The sequence below is a fragment of the Lepidochelys kempii genome, chromosome 2, assembly GCF_965140265.1.
Source record: "Lepidochelys kempii isolate rLepKem1 chromosome 2, rLepKem1.hap2, whole genome shotgun sequence".
Taxonomy (NCBI): Eukaryota; Metazoa; Chordata; order Testudines; family Cheloniidae; genus Lepidochelys; species Lepidochelys kempii.
The window spans coordinates 231,713,402-231,736,954 of record NC_133257.1 but is presented as its reverse complement, the minus strand read 5'-3'; the positions used below and the strand labels follow the sequence as shown (position 1 = coordinate 231,736,954).

Below are 23,553 nucleotides of genomic sequence, written 5' to 3'. Positions count from 1 at the left end.
AAACAGGCCATCCTAACTACAGGACAGATGAAAGTCATGGAAAATTCTGCTTGTTCGCTAATATTCTTCTCAAAACATCCTCATTATTTGTTGGTCTCTTATTCACTCAGCTACTGTAAATGAGAATAGTGCAAACTCATGCACTGCAAATTTACTCTTCAGAAACACATTTCCATTGACTGTCATTTCTAATTGTAGGGAACAAAAGAAACTCTTCTCAAAAGAATAAGAGAATGAACCTTACCGGCATAAAGGAACAGCATCTTTGATGATACAAGTTCCTCCGTTTTTGCAATATCCTTCTGGACAATCTAGGAAAACGTAAGTAAACAAAGGTAACTAGATTAAGGAAGATGTAATAGACATCAGTCCATTCCTCCTGCCAATGCAAGATTTCTTTACCTACATCAGATCTTCTACAATTTGATTTTCGGAGGTGCTGAATACTCACAGCTCTCATTTAGTATATCTGGTGTTTTGGGTGCTGAGCATTTTTGAAGACCAGCACTGTAGGTCCTGATTCAGTAACACACTTGGTCACATGCCTATCCTAAGCATATTAGTATCTCCACCGAAGTCAATAGCACTACTTGTGCTTAAAGTAATTCCTGTGCTTTGCTGGGTCCAGGCCCTGGTGATTTCTCAGGTCAAATTTTACATGACTCTCATAGTGGGGCTTTTGTCATTCACTGAAACCTTTAGATATTACAATATGAAGATTCCCAACACTATACAATAGAGCAGTGGTTCTTAACCTAGGGTGCACGCACCCCGTGGGGGTGCAAGATGCCCTTTCTGGACATGTGAGACATGCCAGATTTTTTTAGAAGGTAAATCATCGAAAACACAAATTAAGCACAGGCACGTAAGTACAACTACTTTGTTTCATAAAACCTATGTATTTATTAACATTATATATTTTTGACGATTACTGTAATACACAAACAAAAACTATATCTAGGTTTAAAGAACTGACCTACTTCAACAATTTTTGATAAGGGGTGTGAGAACATATTTTGAGAACCAAAGGGGTGCAGTAAAGGTTAAGAACCACTGCAATAGAGAAAAGAGTTAGTTTAGAGTGCTGAACTTCCTAGACTGATTTAGTGCCTAGTGCCGATATTCTTATTAATAGTTTAAATGTAAGGATGAGATAAGAACAGATGTTCACCATCTGCTGTGTGACCAGTCTTTTCATTAAAGACTTTTCATAGATATATGTTCATACAGCTTGAGGGAAATCAGTCTTAATAGAATAAGATGTTTAAGAAGAAAGACATGCCAAGCCAAGTGTTGTTATGGACGTTTACCACACCTTGGGTATTTGGTGGGCATGAGATCAACCTAAGTTCACATATATTTTAGCATTTACAGATTTAATTTTAAAAAATATTCATTCACAAAAAAAGCCCCAAATAAACCAAAAACAAAACCCAAAGGTTTTAATAGTAACAAAATAATTTTTACAAATGTTTGTTAGTAGTTCCTTTTAAGAATATCTGTCTTGTTTTATTTACTATTTTATTACCACTGAATAGTCTCCCACATTATAGTTATATAATTACAGCAGGGCGGTACATGCTCCTCTAAACTTTCAAAACAGTCTGTTGGAGTTTATACCCATGGCAATATCTATAGCAGTAAAACAATTTAGGCTGCTATCCTGCAACTCTAGGCACATGCAAAACTTTACTTTAAGTGAGCAGCCTCATGAACTTCAATGGGGCTAGTCTCTGGAGTAAAGTCAAGTATGTGACTAAGTTTTGCAGAATCAGAGCAAAATTATTACTTACTGGTATGCGCAGTGAATTCTGTGGGCCTCCTTATCTGAGTAAAGTTACATGCATGCCCAAGACCCTGATCCTGCAAAGATTTGTACATGAGCTTCACTTTACACATTGTGACTAGTTCCACTGAAATTTGCAGGATTCAGCTCTTAATGACAGAACTTCCATTAACAACAATGGCAGTGGCTCATTGCTTTGAAAATGTATCCCAAAACAACAATGGTCTCCTGAGGTCCCTTCCAACCCTGATATTCTATGATTCTATTAATAGAAAGCAGATGGCATAATCTGAACAATAAGAAAATCATTGGTCAGATAACACAGCTGCAATTTTATGAGACTGAACAAGTTATTATAACCCCCACCATTGTCCTGATCCTGCAATTGGCTGGGCATGGTATGTGGCATGGCTACACTCCAACACCTATGTGGTGCCTTGCCTGGACACAGGGGTCTATTGGTGTTAGAATCAACGGCAGGATTTGGGCCATCTTCCTGGAATGGGGGAAAATGTATGACCAAATTCACTGCTGCATCGAGTCAGATAAAAGAAATAGTATGGGCTGTTTGCTGGAGAAAAATAAAAGAAAAAATATCAGATTAGTTATTCCATTCAGATACCGGAATTTCCAGCAAGATAGTGTGGGAAGCAAATTATTTAAAAGATATGCCACCTGAAAAGCAGTAGAAGGTCTTTTTTACCTCTATTCACATTTACTGCTTTATGTTTACCATCTCACAATCCTCTACATTTAACTGAATATTGAATATACTCCCTTGCATTTATAACATTCACTCAAAACATTAAAAAATTACCAAGGATAGATGACAACATCTATTTACCAAGTATTTTATATTAACTGTGAATTTTTCATGGTAAAATATTACTCTTTCATATAATAAAACATAATATAACCTATATTTCTGGTCTAATTCTTTTTCAGTTGCTCCCCCAGAAGTCAGTAAATGCTTCGTATTAACATCTGGGCACAGAATATAGCTTTATGGATGCCTTGTGAGTTAAACACTTTGTATAATATAACAAAATGTGTGTTCTAAAGATGATTTTCATTAGATATACTGCATTTCCTATTTTTATCCATTATTTTTCTGTTGTACTAAAAATATTAGGCTTTGCAATATTTTTATTATGCTAAGATGCATTCTCTATTTCCTGTGTTAGGCCCCAGTCCTGCACATGCATTGTGCTTAACTTTGAGCACATTAGAAATCCCAGTGAGCTCCAAATGTTCAATTCACTTTACTGGGACTACTTGCATAATTAAAATTAAGCCTATATGTTTTCAGGATAGAGGTTTTACTGCCATTCAATATATATACCAAGAAATATCCCCACTTCAAACAGTCACCATGTTTTCAATTTTTCCCCCCACTCTTCTCTCTATACAAATAACATGATGTTTCAAATTCATCCCTCATGTAATCTGACTGAACTTCAGCAGGATGATTCAGTCAATATTGTGCACCATTTGCAGGTTAAATAAAAAAACTCTATATATTTCTATTGAAATGATATTTTGATGTGAAACCGACTACCTGAACAGCTGGATTCATCAAGACTGAAATCAAAGCAGTCTGCAATACCATCACAGCGCTTGGAGACTGGAATACATGTATTAGTTGATGCACACAACAAAGAACCATTGAAGCAGTCCTTTGTGGCTGGAACAAAGTAATAAGATGACACGGTCAGACACATTTCCTTTATTCATTGATAAAACACTACTGGAAAACTATAGCAGCTTATTTGTGTCAGAGTACATAAATCTGGATCGGCATTTCCATTATAAACTTCCATTTCAGAGGTGTACAACTTAGACATTAAAAAAGACAGCTTAGGTTGCTGAATCAAGCTTTTACCATGTTCAAATCCTGGGAAGGGGTGTTTATATTTGATATGTTGTTGGTAGAATAAGGTGCAATGCTTAATGACAATCCACAATCAGACATCAGAAAAGATAATCAACTCGCCTAGATAACTCAGTTATAAAGATAACTGAATTAATTCTTAAACATAGAACAGAAAATTTCTGTAAATGTATCCCATTTTGTTTCTAGAAGCTAAACACTATATATGGACGTAACAAAAGGGGAGTAAGGCTAAATTAAAAATCTAAACCTACAGGCATTTGTCATGTTGTAGCATTCAGTTATATTCTCTAAACTCATCTAAAGGAATTATAGAGGGGAAATCTTGACAGAATCACATAAGCCTCCAGGTAATTCATTATGGCATCACTGATTCTATAAGATGTACCCAGTGGTTCTGCATTCTGTCCAAGAATCTAACAGCATTTTGTCACTTTGAGAAATATTCCAGCTAATGAAATGTTCTGTGGTACTGTCCCTGAGCCATTATTTCTGAACATCTTGGTTTAAGGGACTGTGAGCTAAATTCTTCTCTCCATTATGCTTGCGTAAACCAGGAGTAACACTCTGTTTTCACTTGAGTTAGACATATCACCAGTGTAACTGAGCAGAATTTGGCCCAGATTTTAGATTTATAACAAGCATGAGAGAATTTAGGAATATTTTAAGTACTCTAAATGACTGGATTACACCGAGCCAAAAGAAAACGCTGAATATAAAATACTGCACTTCAACCTTGCAATACGAATATTACATCAGATCCTGCCAACTCTTGCTAATGAAGGCATTCTCTCAGATGACAAGTAGACTCCTAGGACTAAAGGTTCACAGGATCAGACCCATAAATCTTACACACTGCCAATTTACCAAGGACTATAAATATATCTGAAATTACTAGTCACTTTAGGAAATATTGGCTAGTTTTCCTCCTTTTGCATACATCATAGGGATCAGGTTTCAGAGTAGCAGCCGTGTTAGTCTGTATTCGCAAAAAGAAAAGGAGTACTTGTGGCACCTTAGAGACTAACAAATTTATTTCAGCATAAGCTTTCGTGAGCTACAGCTCACTTCATCGATGCATTCAGTGGAAAATACTTGTAGCTTGTGTCATTTGCACACAAATACAAGTTTGTGCATATAACTGCAGTAAGCAATAAATGCATCCAAAATCAGGGGTGAAATTGCATACAGCCCTGAGAATTTGATATTTAAAAACTCAAGTCTTTAACCTCAGCAATTTCACTTATATCTCTTAGACCTTTTGTATGATTTTTCTTACCCACCTCTTTTAAAGAAGCTCCATGTAAGGATACATGTAGTATTGCTTATGTTGTTTAATGTACACCATGATAAACATAGGAATTCTGTACCTGGGCTACATTTAAGTTGTGCTCAGCTCAGCTTGTGTTGCGGAGACAAATGTGGCATAGAGCCACTTCTACTTTCCCCAGTCTTGGGACTGGCTCTCCGCTAGACTGATACCATAGGGTAAAATAGAGAAATCTCTGGGCTGCTTCTCTGCTTTGTGCTGGCTGTCATTAGTCCCAAGGACTGTTTAAGTAGCTAGCGATTGTTGGGGCATGGAGATGCCCTGAACATGCCCTTTTCTCCCCAGTTTACCACTTCTCCACCCCCTACCCCTGTACTGGGGAGGGCGGTGAAGAAGTTGCTTGAGTGGCTCTGCACCACCCTAACATTCCCCTTCCAGAGGTTGGATCTCCTTCATGACTGCATTGCACCACTGCAGTGGGTGTTAAGAAAGGGAATATGGCTGAGCTATCAATGCAGCAGTAACTAACTTTTAGAATTTTCTGACTTTTTAACATTGATATTTCTACTTTAATATTACATTAATGCTTTGGATTCAGTCAATACACTCGGTCATTCACACAGCTACAATGGACTCCAGCAGAGTTATAATTAAATGTCATGAGAGACCACCATGTGTTTTAAGGATGCGGATGCCAAATGCAGGGATTAAAATGGGAGCAAATGGGTACAAATACTCAGGTTTGCATCCATAATTCATTCCGTAAGTGCAAATTAAGTGTGTAAAAAGAAAAGAAAGAAAGAAACTTTTTGAAAATGTATGATTTTAACATTTGTCATGTCTTTGGAAGTTCATAGGTGCACACCACAGATCCATTTTATTGCACTGTAGCGAAATGAGAAATCATTTCTTATTCATTGCTGTTAGCAGTTAAGTCAGATTCTACTGGGAGGCATGTGGAAAGTAATGCATACACCCCTTGGGTCTTTATGTTTATTTTATACCCTTTCCATTTTAGATCATGCAATTTACAAAAAAAAAAAAAAAAGCTGGTGAGATAAAGAGCCCTTTCCTAACATTAGGAATGACAGAAGGGCTAGCTAAGCAGAGCATTTATAAAGGCAGCATAACTTGAAGCTTCTGTTGTAAAGAGCAGCAAGAAATAAAATCCACCACGTTAATAGATATAATACAACATTAACATGACACTGCACAAGCAAACTGTTCAGTGACCGATGCAGGAAATTTCTTTCTACATAAATCTTTAAATCATACATGGCAACATTTTTGTGGTGGTGATGGTGGTTGTAGTAGAGATGTGACTAATGCATTTGTGTTTGTTTCTCTTTGCTGTGGCCTCTTTCAGGATTTATACTTTATCTCTAAAGAACACATTTTGCCAACCTGTCTTCATCCTGGCAGATGATGCTATCACTTGATACAATCTGGGACTGAAACAGGATGAACATTTTGTGGCTTTCTGTTCATCCAGGTAAATGAAATTGTGAAGGGAAATAGTACATGTGAAATGAGAGGAGAATAGGGCCTGATCCAAAGCCTACTGAAGTTGATGGGAGTCTTTCCATTGACTTCAATGCTTTGGGTGAAGCCTTTCAAAAAGAGTAGCAAAGAAATTTCATTTAAAAGGACAGAACTATGGTTGCTCTTTGGAAGGAGCTGATAAAAGAGAATTAAATGGACAGTGAGGGGAGCAGAAAAAATGTTTACTATTTTGTTAAAAATGATCTAACCTAAAGAATGACTCTGGTAGTCATCAAAGCTTAACTGCACTCTGCTATGTTCATTTATGCTGAGGAAAACAAATTCAAATTCAGAAAAATCACAAAGATCTTCTAAGAAAACATCATCTGACCTGTGTTATTACATTACATACAGAGTGTGATTACTAGCACAACACTCAGTTTTTTTACAGAACATGCAAAAATTCCAATAAAGTAAACTGAGTTTGTAAGATAGGTGTTTCTTTTTCCCCCTCCTGATTTTCCTCTGCTGACAAATGTTCATGCTATCTGACATGCCAAAAGTAGACAGCAAGAGAAGAAGAATGCTGCAAAGCCCTCAAAGCATACCAACAGCAAAGAGAGAAAAGTCTGCACAATAGTAACCACCCTGCAGTTCAGTTCCAAAGCATCACCAACCTCAATTGTGATCTTGAGAGAGGGAATGTCAACTGTCATGGCAGTGTTATATTGTCAGCTACCATATTGTAGGCATAAAACTATCAAACTTTTGGAGCAGGGATGTCATAGTAGGTTTGAATAAGTTTCCAATCCACCCAAAATTCCTGGGTTTAAGATCTCAGCATCAAGCTGTTTGTTCTTTGAATATGCCAGGAATTACTTTGCCTCCCTCCCAAGGTGTAGCTTTAAGATTGAAAGATACAGAAGTAATATTTCAAGAGCATTGGAAGTAGTAGTGGGAGACATGTGATCCCTGGACCACACAACTGGCTTGGTGGACTGGAGTTAGGATCTTAGCCTTAGGACATAATGAGATAATCTAGAGAATATAGGGGACTAGCCTAGGGCAGAAAGAGGTGGCTGAGTATTGAAAACGGGGACTTTTGACACAGCCAGACCTTGGATCCCTTGAAGTAGGTAATGGTCTAAAGACAGAAACATCCTGGAGCTTGTGCTTTCATTGATTCAATTTCGGAATTTTTTACAAAAACACAGAGCTCAATTTTCAGCTCAGATTCATAGGAAAGTTCTTCCACATAGTTTGTAAAATCAACTGCTGAACACCTCTTGCATTGATTGTGTTAGATACAGTATGTGATTGTCTGCATGGACAACATGTATCAACAGAGACGACTGAAAAATCAAATTTCCATCCAGCAGGAAAATCTGATATTGCAATATGTGTTTTCATACTGAAATGAAACATTTGGTTTCAGCTTATCAACCTGGAATGAAATATTTTGGGTTGGGCAGCATTAATCTCTGTGTCAGCCTGAGCTGCCGTAGTGCCCCCTGGGAGTTGGAGTTCCAGGTCCCTCATGCTTTCATCCTCCCCTCGGACAAAGGTTGCTGCTACTATAGCACCAGAGTTGCTTTTGAAACTCTAATGAGGTCAAGAGTGTTCCCTGGAACACTGAACTGGCAGAATCACAAAGCAATGCAGCTGAGTGATCTAAGAACAAAACCAGAAATGCTTCCAGTTATGTATATTAACAGAAGTACCATACAGTCATTTAAAAACATTTGTCACCATGGTTACTCTGTGGGGCAGTACAGTATTATGGGCTGCACTCCCTCCCTGCTTGATTAATAAAATAAAATCCTTTTATATGCCTTAACATATTAAATAAAATCTCTGTGTGGTCCATTTCCAATATGTGCACTATCCATGTTGACTCAGAACTCCCTCAGAATAGCTATCCAGTTCTGGAAACCCATTCATCATTGCTCTTTGTTTAGCACCAGACCCATCAGCAGTATTTTAGATTTAGGGAAGATCTCCTCCACCTTGTTGGACCTTGCAAAATGGCAGCCTCCTAGGATGCTCTGTTTCAGCCACACAGTTTAATTAACTCAGTAACTCCTTGCTTAACGTTGTAGTTATGTTCCTGGAAAATGCTACTTTAAGCAAAATGATGTTAATTTCCTCATGAATGCAATGGGGGGGTTACGTTCCAGGGAAATTTTTTTCAAGAGACAAAAGACTATATTTTATATATATATTGTGACAGTGTCAGGCCAGATGGCTACAAGAGAGTGGTCGAAGGTAGATACATTAGTTCCAGGTTAAGCAGGTCCCTTTTCCCTGGGTAAGATAACAGGGACTATTCCAGAACACTCAGGAACGTTCTAGAACTAATTAAGGCAGGCAGGCTAATTAGGACACCTGTAGCCAATTGGGAAGCTGCTCGAATTAATTGAGGCTAATCAGAACACCTGGTTTAAAAAGGCTGTCACTCCAGTTAGTGAGGTGTGCACGTAAGGAGTTGGGAGTGAGAGGATGTGCTACTGGAGGACTGAGGAGTACAAGCGTTAACAGACATCAGGAGGAAGGTCCTGTGGTGAGGACAAAGAAGGTGTTGGGAGGAGGCCATGGGGAAGCAACCCAGGGAGATGTAGCTGTCGCACAGCTGTTCCAGAAGGCATTCTAGACAGCTGCAGTCCACAGAGCCCTGGGCTGGAACCCGGGGTAGAGGGCGGGCCTGGGTTCCCCCCAAACCTCCCAACTCCTGACCCAACACAGGAGCTTCCACCAGAGGTGAAGGTCTCTGAGTTGGTCCCCGACCCACACGGTGGATCAGCAGATTTTTCTTACTCTTTTTTCCCCATGCTGGCCAGTGATGAGGTTATCTGAGTGAACAGCATATTTGAGCCATGAAAGTGGCCAAACTGAGGGCTGCTGTGAATCTTTGAGGCGAGCAAAATCTACCAATAAGCGCAGGACTCACCAAGGTAGAGGAGGAACTTTGTCACTATATATATATATATATATATATATATATATATATATATATACACACACACAGTATAAGTTTTAAACAATGTAATACTGTACACAGCAATGATAATTATGAAGCTTGGTTGAGGTGGTGAAGTCAGAGGATGGAGGAGGGTGGGATATTTCCCACGGAATGCATTACTGCTAAATGATGAACTACCACTCAGCTGAGCCCTCAAGGGTTAACACATTGTTGTTAATGTGGCCTCATACTCTACAAGGCAGCAAGAATGTAGGGACAGGAGACAGAATGGCAGAGAGAGAAAGAGACACACACTGTGTGTGTGTGTGTGTGTGTGTGTGTGTGTGTGTGTGTGTGTGTGAGAGAGAGAGATGTGCATTGGTACTTTAAGTACGCTGACCCCTCTCTAAGTACACTGCCTTTTTAAAAAGAAAAGGAGTACTTGTGGCACCTTAGAGACTAACCAATTTATTTGAGCATGAGCTTTCATGAGCGACAGCTCACTTCATGCGAATACAGACTAACACGGCTGTTACTCTGAAACTGCCTTTTTAAGTAGATCAGCAAGTTGAGACAGCAGCTGAGGGGGACACCCTGACATTAGCACCCCTCTCCCCTCCCCCCCTTGCACAGCAAGCAGGAGGCTCCTTGGAGCAGCTCCAAGATAGAGGGCAGGAGCAGCAGGTGGCAGTGGGGGGAGGGACAGCTGAACTGCCCAGAAATTGACAGCCTGCTGGGTGGCTACTGCACAGGGAATTTAGGGGAGCAGGGAGCTGATAGGGGGGCTGCCAGTCCACCCTGGTTCCAAGCCCCCACCAGCTGGCTGCAACAGGCTGCTCTTTCTGCAAGCAGTGGACAAAGCAGGCGGCTGCCAAACAACATTATAAAGGAGCATTGCACAACTTTAAATGAGCATGTTCCCTAAATGATCAGCAACGTAACAAGGAAACAACATTAACCGGGACGACTTTAAGTGAGGAGTTACTGTACTGTAACAGTACCAACCACTGGCTGTAGATGCTTCCTAGCTGCCGCTTCCTTCGATTACTTGCACAGAAGTTTTCTATCTTCTCTCAGTTTGCTCTCTACAGTATCTCTTCCATACCATGTCCCACTGCACCCTCCCAGTCTTTTCTTCTCTATAGATCATCCCTCTGGAAAGGGTGCTCTCCCTCTCCCTGTTCTACCATCACATTTCCTGTTGGGTATTTCCTTGCACACCTTGAGGCAGCTACAGTGGAGGACATAGACTCCAATACTGTCCCTGCCTTTGAAACACTAGATGTACTGCATGTAACACCAGATAGGAGCAACATCCCTCCTCAAACAGAGTTAGCAGTCATCACCCAGGATCTCCAGAACAAATACCACCTAGCTGCCGAAGGGATATGGCTCTTACAGAGAAAGAAACGGAAGATATGGTGGGATTGAGGAATGAAACATATGGGTCCCTGCTCCACCCCACTAGTCCTTCACTGGACCCATGATATCCATTCTCCATGGACCTGACCATGGGGACAGCAGTGTGGGGAATGAGGAGGAGGAGTGGGTCTGGAATGCTCCCTTTCCACAGGTCTCTCCCCTTTTATGTCACATGCAATTGTTCTTATAGAGTTTTCCTGTATTCTGCTCAAGAAATGGATTGGGCATTTGTTCCCCAACTCTGCTTCATTACTTGCCTCTGATCAGTGGTGGGAGGTTTGAACAAGGAGTTAACCACTGATGATCATACCATAAATGATCCTATATGATATGCAGATACAAAAAAAAATATGTTCTTGGCTGTGAAATCATACTAAATTCACTGGATTTGGATTTGTTTAGTACAGCTCTATTATACTTTGTCATTTTATGAAAATAAGTTAGCATGGATATAACTACATCACTAAATCTAACTTACGACAGTCAGTTTCATCTTCATTAAACTGGCAGTCAGGCATGCCGTCACATCTCAAGAGTGACGGGATACAACCTTTATTTGCACACAGGAACTCTGTTTCCTTGCAAAGCCATGGAGAAGCAGTGGTAGGAGTCTCAGTAGGACAATTCATTTCATCAGTTCCATCTGTACAGTCCTCTACCCCATTACATTTTACAGCAAGAGGTACACACTGCTGTACATACACACAAGTGAACCGATCAGTGTTGCACGTTGGAGGTTGGGGTTTGGCTGTTCCTAGACAGGTGAAATAAGACCAAAAAAGGAATATTTATCACATCAGTCTTGAAGTTAGAATATATCCTGACTTCTAGGGATTACTGGGAAGGCAATTCATTTTGCAGATTCAACTCTTCTAATATGATTAAAAATTATTTATAAACACATTCCACCCTTAGTATAGTATTCACTATTGAAAAGTCTGTGTATCACCTCCCTGTTTATTTTGTTGCAGCATTTTTCTTGTAGAGCCTAAATGCACCATTTATTTTGATTCTTTTGTTTGTACCTTGTTTGTGCAGGAGGCTTAATACAGAAGGGTTGCTAAAAGTTATCTTTCACCCTGTATTAGAAAAAGGTTTGTAAATATTTTTGGCAGCCATCAACTTATAGTGCTCCTCTTTCAATGGACTTAATGGATTAAAACAATAACAAAGAAGGATTATATAAGCCTCTAGATCAACAAGAACATTTCACACAGAAAGCTTTTATGTACTCCAGGGTTTACCCTTAGACATCAACAAAATAGCAAGGGGAAAATTTTCACAGGGTAGCTGCAAAGAAAACTATTTTGTTATATCAATGTATTGCTTTGATTCTGAAGCATAGCTTCATTAAATGAGGGAATTAACTCAAAGGAAGGACTGTATAATGGGTTTTCAGGGTACAATTCACCAGCAGCACAAGCAAAAACTGTACAGTTATGTTACCCTTTTGTGATGCCAGCAGTTAGTCAAAAGTTGGGGTCTAATGGCTTGTTTTGGTCAAGAGGAGAATTTGATACTGGAGTCAGGTGTTTCTCTGATGCAATCCTGTTTATTTATAAAGAATGTACAAAATCTTGTTTCCCTGAACACAGCATGAATCAAACAGCAGGAGACCGTTTCTTTGGACAGTTCCAGGCCTCTTTTGAGCCAGCACTTAGCCTAAAAGCTCTCTCTTTAAGCTTTACTCAGCGTCACATTACCAGTGCTTGTTCTAGCTGTATCCTTGCTTTTCTGCTGTTTCTCCTGCTTTTCTTATACAGACAGATACACACACACTTCCACCAAACAATACCCAGTAAAACACCACCACCCACATGTGTCTTGCATGTGCCCATGTTTTGGGTGGAGGCTGTTATTGTTTCAACTATCTGGTTCCAAAAAGGAGCTGAACTATTTAATATGTTTATCAATAATGAAAAGTAGCTCTTAAACCACAGTTTCATTGAGGCTTAACCCAACACATAATATTTGTTTCTAGAGCTGAAAAATACTGGAAACTATTTTCTGTGAATAATACTCAAATGAATTTACTTCAGCATTGCTTGGGCTCCTTTTTGTGTGTGTGTGTGCAAATATACTAGTGCAACAGAGTTTTACTGACACAAATACTCATGGACATTTTAAATCTACACATGTGAGTGTTTGTGCTGGAAGTGCTGGTGTGCTCATCCATCATGAAATAGAAGTGCAGTAGAACCTCAGAGTTATGAACATGAAAGTTAAAAACTGACCAGTCAACCACACACCTCATTTGAAACCAGAAGTATGCAATGAGGCAGCAGCAGAAACCAAAAAAAAAAAAGAAAGAAAAAAAAGCAAATACAGTCTAAATAAATACTAAAAATAAAGGGAAAGCAACATTTTTCTTCTGCATAGTAAAGTTTCAAAGCTGCATTAAGCCAATGTTAAGTTGTAAATGTTTGAAAGAACAATCATAACATTTTGTTCAGAGTTACAAACATTTCAGCATTATGAACAACCTCCATTCCCAAGGTGTTCATAACTCTGAGGTGCTACTGTAATAACGTGCAACTTATCTGGCCGATCACAACTAAACAGTGATTGAATAGACAAATTTGGAAAAAAATCACTATGTTCTTTCAGATTTGAAGAAATTGCAATCATCTTGTGAATACTCTGCAAAGAGAAAGACGGGCTACAGGCTAAATTCTGTGGATGAATAATTTCTTGCAAATTCTGGTCCGGACTCTTTGTTGTACTGAGTTTTTGTTCTGTAGAACAGAGAGGGAAGGAGCCAACATGGAACTTTTTATGGCTCCCTGATTTTCTAGTGTGTTCTGTTCCAACCAGGGCTCTGGTGGAATTTACAGAAACCTTGAGTTTGCACTAAACTCTGCCAAATGGTAGTGTCAGTTGTATTCTGGTCATGCCCTATGTCTGCTCCCACATATTCCATACACCAGGATTCCTGGAGAGGGTGTTAAAAGGGCCTGATTATGCAGATTATGTGTCCAGTATAACAAAGATCCCCCCATTGGAAAGATGTGTCTGATTTCCAGAGCCTTTGTACTGTGTGAGTGCAAAAGGTACAGATAAGATCAGGCTGGAGAATCTGGCCCTGTATGCTCAATTCTCTTTATATCTAGATGAATGTGCAGCATACTAGTAAGCCCAATGATTTACATTACCACCAACAGCGTTAAAGACACTACATGTCAGACAAACAGTTTTCCCATTAAAGCCAATGGGAGTTTTGCCACTGACTTCAACAAGAGAAGAAGCAGGCCTAAATCTGGAAATTCACCTGTGGTGCCAGCTTGTTTTATTAAATCATGTGAATGATGTTACATTCATGAATGATGAGACTTAGCCAACAGGAGTGTAATGTGGGGACACCCATGCAAGTTTTTGTTTGCTCATGCGGGTAGACCCTGTGGACAGCAGCTGCGCTGAAGAAATGATTCCGTCAGAGAGACGACGTGAAATCGTGTGCTATTGCTGCAGTGAAGCAGGGCACCTTGTATGGGAATGTACAAATGAGGCTATACCCTTTTATATTTTCCTTTGTCTTCCGTGCAGCAATCACTGCCAACTTGTGTGCGACACATTACAGGATCAGGACCTATGACAGTAGAAAGTCTTTATCGATGTACGATTGGCATCTAAAAGAAGCGCTCCACAATTGACAATAAGCACTTCTTTCAAGATCTAACTGCTTTACCATTCAAATAAACAGAATTTATCATATTTTTGTAATAGCCCCATCTAGTGACTTCCAGTAATATTATAGGGAAACAGAGCTCCCATCCCCTGCCCTGACTTTACTACTCTAGACACTGACATTTGACTCTAGACACTGAGATTTGAGAAATCTCTGATGATGATGTGGGTCCAGGACAGAAAATGGCCTTCATACTACAGGCATATTCCAGGCCCCCAGTGTCCTGAGAATGGTGGTGCTGTGATGCTGGATGTGCTATCCTTCATACTCTGGCCATAAGGCATACTTAAAAATAGTCTTCATCAATTGTTTTGACACAGTAAAAATTATAAACTACTGGTTTATGTCAGAATGTCAACGTAATCCTCCTACCCAAGATTAGAATGATGAATTAACTTTTTAAAGAAAGTTTTCAAGATCTGTGCAATGTCACATGTACATTCCAATCACTGCTGTTTCAAACATCTCATTTTAAATACTGTCTCTAGCCATGACTAAAAGTCTTTGTTTTTATTCTGACAGATAACTAGTTTAAGAATTTCATTCTTCTCTTTACCACAATATCTTTGTTGCAAAGATCAAATTCACTACTTTTAGCTGTTTTAATTTTAAAAGCAGTATTGGATCCATATATAATTATTAAATAGAAGAAATGAGGTACTCAAATTTTTATGTAATGTTTTACCATATGTTATAACTTGTTTTTTGCTTCACAAATCTATTGTTTTCACTTTATATATCTTCAAAAGGCTCCTAAATAATAGTTATATTTGGCTGATTGATTTTAGGAATTTATTTACATCACATAGTAAATAATTTAAGAGCTCAGACGAGATGATTTAATGGTCCCTTCTGACCTGTAATTTCTTTAAAATATTCATAGAGTTTAACATATTTTAACCTTTTCAATTTTTTCCTTTTCGTTCTGAATTTGGGCTAGATCATTGTTAATGGAACTACTCAATTTATGTAACTGTGGCAGAATTGGGCCCAGGATGAGGATTTAGTCCAGAGGACACAAATTATGCCCTTTCTTATGCCAAAACAATGTTAGTGAAGTCAATGGCTGAATATGTCTCACTCTCTACTGATGCAAACTTTTGTAACTGTCATTGTTACAGATCAGGTAATGTTACTGAATCGGATCCAGGTTTCTAACCTCCCCCAGCTTCACGCTCAGAGGTATTTGAATTTGTGGTTCCATTTTGAACCCTATGTCTAGTTTTATATATACTTCTGGCTCATAAAATGCTGATAAATTCAAACATATGGTCCTGATTCAGGAAAGGGCTTAAGAATATGAACAATATCATCCTGCTTCAGTAAAGCATTCACACACATGTATAAATGCTTTGTTGAATTGTGGCTTAACATTTCTGCTTTCCTGACTCCCCACCTGTAAATCCAAAGCAACACCTCTGATGTCAGTGGAATTTTCTAAATTTATGCCAAATCAAATATGGCTCATGGTCTTTAAGACACAGAAGTAAAATTTGTGCAGACCTGACTTTCATACTACTATGCTGTCTTCTTACCTCCCCTTTTACGTTAACTATTCCACATTTTCTATAACTTTAAATACACTAGGTGAAATTCTGCTCCAAATGACAGCGGATAAAACATCACTGAAGTCCATGGGGCTCCACAATGTGTCCCACAGAGGGTAACTTGGCCCTAACACAGAAAGTAGGTTATAAATGTTTATATACAGAACAAATGAAATGTTTGTGCTAAGAAGATTGAGAATTTATCAAACATTCATTTGTACCTAATTACAAAGGATTCAAACTCCTTGATTAGGACTGGGTAAGTCTGCTGTGTCTAGTAACTAATGCTAAATTGGAATGAAATCCCATTCAACATTGTTATTAACGCAACATTAATTCTTTGCATTCAAAGCTACTATCTATTTCGGTATTTACACCTACATCACAGTAGTATCTGCTACTGACATATTTCATCCTTAATAGTGGGAATATTTAAATTGTTTTCTTAATACTGGGGAGAAAAACTAAAATATTAGGGATGCAGTGAGGTTTCGAAATGTAAAATGCACTAATATTGCCGATAGCAAGCTAGTTGAACATCAGACTTTGAGAGCTTCCTTCATAATAAATATCTTGTTTTAGTGAGTTGCATAGTGGCCTATTCCTGTGACAGCTTTAGAAGTGACACATACCTATTACAAACACATGGGCATTATATACATATTGTGTGTATAGATATGTGGGTGTCTGTACATGTAAATACGCACACAAACATTGTATATATTACATACACACACACACCGTATATAAGAAGGTGAGATGTGTCTTTCTTCTTCCTCCAAATGTGGAAAAGCTGTTCCCACTCCAAGGCTGAACTCTAATTTTTCCTGAGCCTCAGGAAGGAGTAATTTTGGGGGGGAAATTCCACATTTGAGAGAGAAAAAGGAAATACTTGTGCGGCAGGTCAATTTTTTAAAATTGCATTTGTTTGAAATTTAGAATAAATCTTGAAAGTAGTGGATGGATTAGGATGAGCTGGGGTCAGACGAGGTGTTCAAAGGAACATGATAAATAAATGTATCATGCAATTTATCACATGGATATCAACTCCATATATAAATTATGCAGTATTAAAAAGAAGACTTTGCAAAAGCTGAGAGAATAGCGGGAAAGCACAGCTATGATAACATCAAGCTAAATATAAATTTTGCATGTTTGTCAAAACCAGAGGTCTCGAGCATAGAAGTAAAACTGACCCATTGGCTTAGTACATCTGAATCTAGTTGTTTTTATAACTGCTTACTTCTGCTTTTGACATGTGGTGCATGCTAGTGTTTTCCTAACAATGCCCACATACAATAAGTAATGCTAAGCAGTTTCTTTCAGTAATGAATAGTGGTTTATTTTTGCCCTCAGATGAAGGGCCATGAAGTTTAACTCATGCACTTTCTTGAGAGAATAACTTTTATTGCAACACCTGGAAACCAAACATACAACCTTTCAAGAGCCCATGTTCGTCCATTTACTTAAGTGCTGACTAATTGTTGAAAAAAAATACTTCCCCAGTCACTGAAGGATAGTGACTTGTACTTAGGGCAGTATTATTTGCTACAGCAATGTACTATATTATATACAGTTCATCCACCCATCCAAAAAGGGGTGGGAGTTAAGGAGGGCAGGGGGAGATAATGCTATACAAAATCATGTATTCCAAACAATATATCATGAGAAAACTTGAACTTCTTCAGTTCAGACTGGATAGTCATTCAGAGCCAGGTCTGGAAGATATTGAGGAACGCATTCAGTATAAGGACATGGAGGGAAAAACAAGCCAACCAAAAACAATTTTACAAGATGTAAAATCAATCATCAATACTCTGTTTTAATGAGCACTGAAGTGCATTTGGAACTGTACAAATAAGTCCTGCCCCAAAGAACATTGCGCCAGATCTTCAACTGGTATAAATTGTCGTAGCTCCATCAAAGTCTATGAAGCTATGACAATTTACACCTTTTGCATAATACTAAATAATGACATGGATCTGTGCTGTATAATCTGTTGTGTATTGTACACTGCCATTCATACCTATAATACATACAATGAATATTGAAATTTAAAGGAAGGTTTTAAAAATGTATTTAGCAACCACTTTAGGTGAACATGGTACAATGAAATTCCAATAACAGTCCAAAATCCTCCATGCACCACCTAGCTGTGTTGGGCATAAGGTAGGGGTCTACTCTGATCTCAGGCCTGCTACTGCAACCTGTGTACATGTGGAACTCTCACGGAGGTCAACCGAAATTGTTTGCCAGGCACATGGGTGACATCTCCCAGTATGATGTGGGGAAAGTTGCTCCTTTATGCTAGCCAGCAGGCTAGTACAAAACATCAAGATTTAAATACACCTCTTAAACATTTCAGATTCTAAGTCAGGAAGCACCAAACTGCTTTTCCTTGTCATTGAAAATAAACCTAGCTACATTTTAGAAATCAGCAAACAAGTCTAACTGTTGACTACACTGACCATAGACCATTCTTAAAAAGGAGGCAATTTTTCTGAAAAATTGCTAATGCTATTTTATTACTGAAGTGTCCCTTCTCCGTCTTCCTCCGCACCCCACAGTTCTTCTTGGCAGAGCTAGGGAGTTTGGGAAAGATGATCAGCTAGACAGATCAGTTAACATGACAGTCTCTACCAGGTAAGGCCAGATGCATGTTGGCGCAGTGTGAGGAAGTGTATGCGACTGCCACCTTTGTTCTAACTATTCTGTTGATAAACTGATACATTTGATTTTAATCTGTTTAAAATATAGAGAGAAGGGGTGGGGTTGGGAGAAGGGACAAATTGAGAAATTCAGAAGTAGAAAATAATCAAAAAAGAATAAAAAGAAAAACAATGAAGTACAAGACGTCATGAAATAAAGTTAAAAACAGCATTAAACACTACTGAAAAGCCTACTGTGAGAGAAAACAGACTAAAAAGAGTGAAATGGAAAGGTACAGAAAGATAAAGAAAAAAGGTGTGTAAGAGAAGAGAAAAGGGAAATCTACTGGAGTCCTTTTCTTAAAAAATGTAACCGTTTTCAAATTTTCTGAAAAATGTTCATTGTTTAGTTAGCCAGTTTTATATAAACACTACAAGGCTGAGAAACTCCTAACATTTATAACTGAATGGAGCAAAGTAGATGATAGATTCTTAATAGGGCTGGCAGGCGATTAAAAAAATACAATAATAGAATACGATTTATTTAAATATTTTTGGATGTTTTCTACATTTTCAAATATATTGATTTCAATTACCACACAGAATACAAAGTGTACAGTGCTTACTTTATATTATTATTTTTATTACAAATATTTGCATAGTAAAAAACAGAAGATGCCTCTGAAGAAGAAATAGTATTTTTAAATTCACCTAATACAAATAACATAGTGCAATCTCTTTATCATGAAAGTTGAACTTAGAAATGTAGAATTATGTACAAAAAAATAATAGCACTCAAAAATAAAACAATGTAAAACTTTAGAGCCTACAAATGCACGCAATCCTACTTCTTATTCAGCCAATCACTCAGACAAACAAGTTTGTTTATATTTGCAGGAGATAATGCTGCGCGCTTCTTGTTTACAGTGTCACCTAAAAGTGAGAACAGGCTTTTGCAGGCACTATTGTAGCCAGTATTGCAAGGTATTTATGTGCCAGATGCGTTAAAGATTCACATGCCCCTTCATGCTTCAACCACCATTCCAGAGGACACGTGTCCATGACGATGACGGGTTCTGCTCGATAACAATCCAAAGCAATGCTGACCAATGCATATTCATTTTCATCATCTGAGTCAGAAGCCACCAGCAGAAGGTTGATTTTCTTTTTTTGGTGGTTCAGTTCTGTAGTTTCTGCATCAGAGTGTTGCTCTTTTAAGATGTTTAAAAGCATGCTACACACCTCATCCCTCTCAGATTTTTGAAGCCACTTCAGATTCTTAAACCTAGGGTCTGGTGCTGTAGCTATCTTTAGAAATCTCACATTGGTACCTTCTTTGCATTTTGTCAAATCTGAAGTGACAGTGTTCTTAAAACGAACAACATGTGCTGGGTCATCATCCGAAATTGCTATAACATGAAATATATGGTAGAATGTGGGTAAAACAGAGCAGGAGATATACAATTCTCCCCACAAGGAGTTCAGTCACAAATATAATTAAATCATTTTTTTTTAAATGAGTGTCATCAACATGGAAGCATGTCTTCTGGAATGGTGGCCGAAGCATGAAGGGGCATACGAATGTTTAGCATATCTGGCTCATAATTACCTTGCAATGCCGGCTACAAAAGTGCCATGCAATCGCCTGTTCTCACTTTCAGATGACATTGTAAATAAGAAGCGGGCAACATTTTGTCCCATAAATATAAACAAACTTGTTTCTCTTAGCAATTGGTTGAACAAGAAGTAGGACTGAGTGGACTTGTAGGCTCAAAAGCTTTACATTGTTTTGGTTTTTTGAGTGCAGATATGTAATAATAAAAAGCAACATTTGTAAGTTGCATGATAAAGAGATTTCAGTTCAGTACTTGTATGAGGGGAATTGAAAAATACTATTTCTTTATCATTTTTAGAGTGCAAATATTTGTAATAAAAATAATATAGTGAGCACTGTACACTTTGTATTCTCTGTTGTAATTGAAATAAATATATTTGAAAATGTAGAAAAACATCCAAAATATTTAATAAAATTTAATTGTTTTCTATTGTTTAACAGTGCAATTAAAAGTGTGATTCATTGTGACTATTTTAATCACGATTAATTTTTTTGAGTTAATTGCATGACTTAACTGCGATTAATCGACAGTCCTAATTCTTAATTGTCTCCAGTGGCCCAGAGTTTCTCATGATGTGTCTGCTCCTGTTTATACCTGTGGTTATGCTATATAAATACTCATCATAAAATCTCAAGACAAAGGTCAACCTTCTAAAGCTGAATAAATCAAAATTGTTACTAATTAGTTTAAAAAAAATCTTATTTCCAAGCATCATTTAGAACCCCTCAATGCAGAAAAAGCTGAAGCAGCAGTCAAAAATTAGCATTCACATGTATCTTCATTTTCAGCAGATCATCTGTGCAAGGGCAAGTATCACATTTGACTGATCTCTGAAAGAGCCCACGAAGTCAAACTTTTGGCCTTGTTTATGGCCTTCTGCCACACCTATGAATTGTCACGGTTGTTCAGTAAAGCATTAAAATGACTACTGATGCCTATAACTCACTGAGTGAGCCCCAAGGTCTTGCTTTTGGTATATAAAGCCAAACATAATTTAGGTCTAATCTACCTGAGGGACCATCTGCTTTTGAAATATTTGAGTTGGATGGGGTTGGAAACGCTCACCATCTCACAGTGTAATTCTGAATGTACAGGAGACTAGTACTTCTGAAGGCTGGTGACATTGGAATGCTCTCCTCCCTCCATATATCACTAAGATGGTTTAAATAAAGTTCATTTGCTGCAGTGTTTTCAGCAAAGCTAGTGTATTGTAACAGGAATATAATATCAAGCTTGTCATCAGTAGATATCTGATAATAAATATATATAAATAAATAAGTAGATATAAAATGCTTTACAAAAGGGGTAAATATCTTTATCACCGTTTTACAGATCAGGAAACTGAGACACAGGGAGGTGAAGTGACTTGCTCAAGATCACCCAGCAGGCCACTTGCCAAGCCAGAAATAGAATCCACATCTCCTGAATCCCAATTCAGTGCTCTGTCTGCATCCCCAGCAGCACAGGAGTTTGGCTGGGTCATTGAGCCCTGGCATTCCACAATCTGAGAGAAACGACTAAGCAGCAGGGCCACGCAGCAACCTTCTTGAAGCATTTAGAAGTCAAGTGCTAAGGGCTTTTTAGGTGGTTAAGTAGCCCATGGAACTGGACAAGGGGAAAGACTTGCAACAGGCCAAAGGAATACTACTGACCTGAATGTGAACCTATTGTGAGCTTCAGAGTGGTAACCATGTTAGTCTGTATCACCAAAAAAAAAAAAAAAAAAAATGAGGAGTACTTATGGCACCTTAGAGACTAACAAATGTATTTGGGCGAAAGCTTTCGTGAGCTAAAACCCACTTCATCAGATGCATGCAGTGGAAACTACAGTAGGAAGATATACATACACAGAGAACATGAACAATGGGTGTTGCCATACCAACTGTAATGAGACTAATCAATTAAGGTGGGCTACTATCAGCAGGAGAAAAAAAACTTTTGTAGTGATAATCAGGATGGCCCATTTCAAACAGTTGACAAGAAGGTGTGAGTAACAGTAGGGGGAAAATTAGCATGGGGAAATAGTTTTTACTTTGTGTAGTGACCCATCCACTCCCAGTCTTTATTCAAGCCTAGTTTAAGTTTGCAAATTAATTCCAATTCTGCAGTTTCTCATTGGAGTCTGTTTCTGAAGTTTTTTTGTGGGAGAATTGTGACTTTTAGGTCTGAAATTGAGTGACCAGGGAGGTTGAAGTGTTCTCTGACTGGTTTTTGAATGTTCTAATTCTTGACGTCTGATTTGTGTCCATTTATTCTTTTGCATAGAGATTGTCCAGTTTGGCCAATGTACATGGCAGAGGGGCATTGCTGGCACATGATGGCATATATCATATTGGTAGATGTGCAGGTGAATGAGCCTCTGATAGTGTGGCTGATGTGATTAGGTTCTATGATTAGGTTCTATGAATAGATATGTGGACAGAGTTGGCAATGGGCTTTGTTGCAAGGACAGGTTCCTGAGTTAGTGTTTTTGTTGTGTGGTTGCTGGTGAGTATTTGCTTCAGGTTGGGGGGCTGTCTGTAAGCAAGGACTGGCCTGTCTCCCAAGATCTGTGAGAGTGAGGGATCGTCCTTCAGGATAGGTTGTAGATTCTTGATGATGCGTTGGAGAGGTTTTAGTTGGGGGCTGAAGGTGATGGCTAGTGGCATTCTGTTACTTTCTTTGTTGGGCCTGTCCTGGTGTAGGTGACTTCTGGGTATTCTTCTGGCTCTGTCAATCTGTTTCTTCACTTCAGCAGGTGGATACTGTAGTTGTAAGAATGCTTGATAGAGATCTTGAAGGTGTTTGTCTCTGTCTGAGGGATTGGAGCAAATGCGGTTGTAGCTTAGAGCTTGGCTGTAGACAATGGATCGTGTGATGTGGTCTTAATGAAAGCTGGAGGCATGTAGGTAAGTATAGTGGTCAGTAGGTTTCCGGTACAGGGTGGTGTCTATGTGACCATCGCTTATTAGTACTGTAGTGTCCAGGAAGTGGATCTCTTGTGTGGACTGGTCCAGGCTGAGGTTGATGGTTGGATGGAAATTGTTGAAATCATGGTGGAATTCCTCAAGGGCTTCTTTTCCATGGGTCCAGATGATGATGATGTCATCAATGTAGCACAAGTAGAGTAGGGGCATTAGGGGATGAGAGCTGAGGAAGCGTTGTTCTAAGTCAGCCATAAAAATGTTGGCATACTGTGGGGCCATGCTGGTACCCATAGCAGTGCTGCTGATTTGAAGGTATAAATTGTCCCCAAATGTGAAATTTG

General features: G+C 38.6%; 1 protein-coding gene across 1 annotated transcript in view; it reads right to left on the bottom strand.

The window, feature by feature from the left end:
- The window catches only part of MALRD1 (MAM and LDL receptor class A domain containing 1), a 469,130-nt gene that overhangs the window by 54,723 nt on the left and 390,854 nt on the right, over positions 1–23,553 (bottom strand). Inside the window, exons 34-36 of the mRNA XM_073334183.1 lie at positions 11,289–11,564; positions 3,345–3,470; positions 245–311 (exon numbers count right to left, since the gene is read on the bottom strand). Coding sequence (XP_073190284.1) covers positions 245–311; positions 3,345–3,470; positions 11,289–11,564 — 469 coding nt within the window. The remainder of the gene's footprint in view (positions 1–244; positions 312–3,344; positions 3,471–11,288; positions 11,565–23,553) is intronic.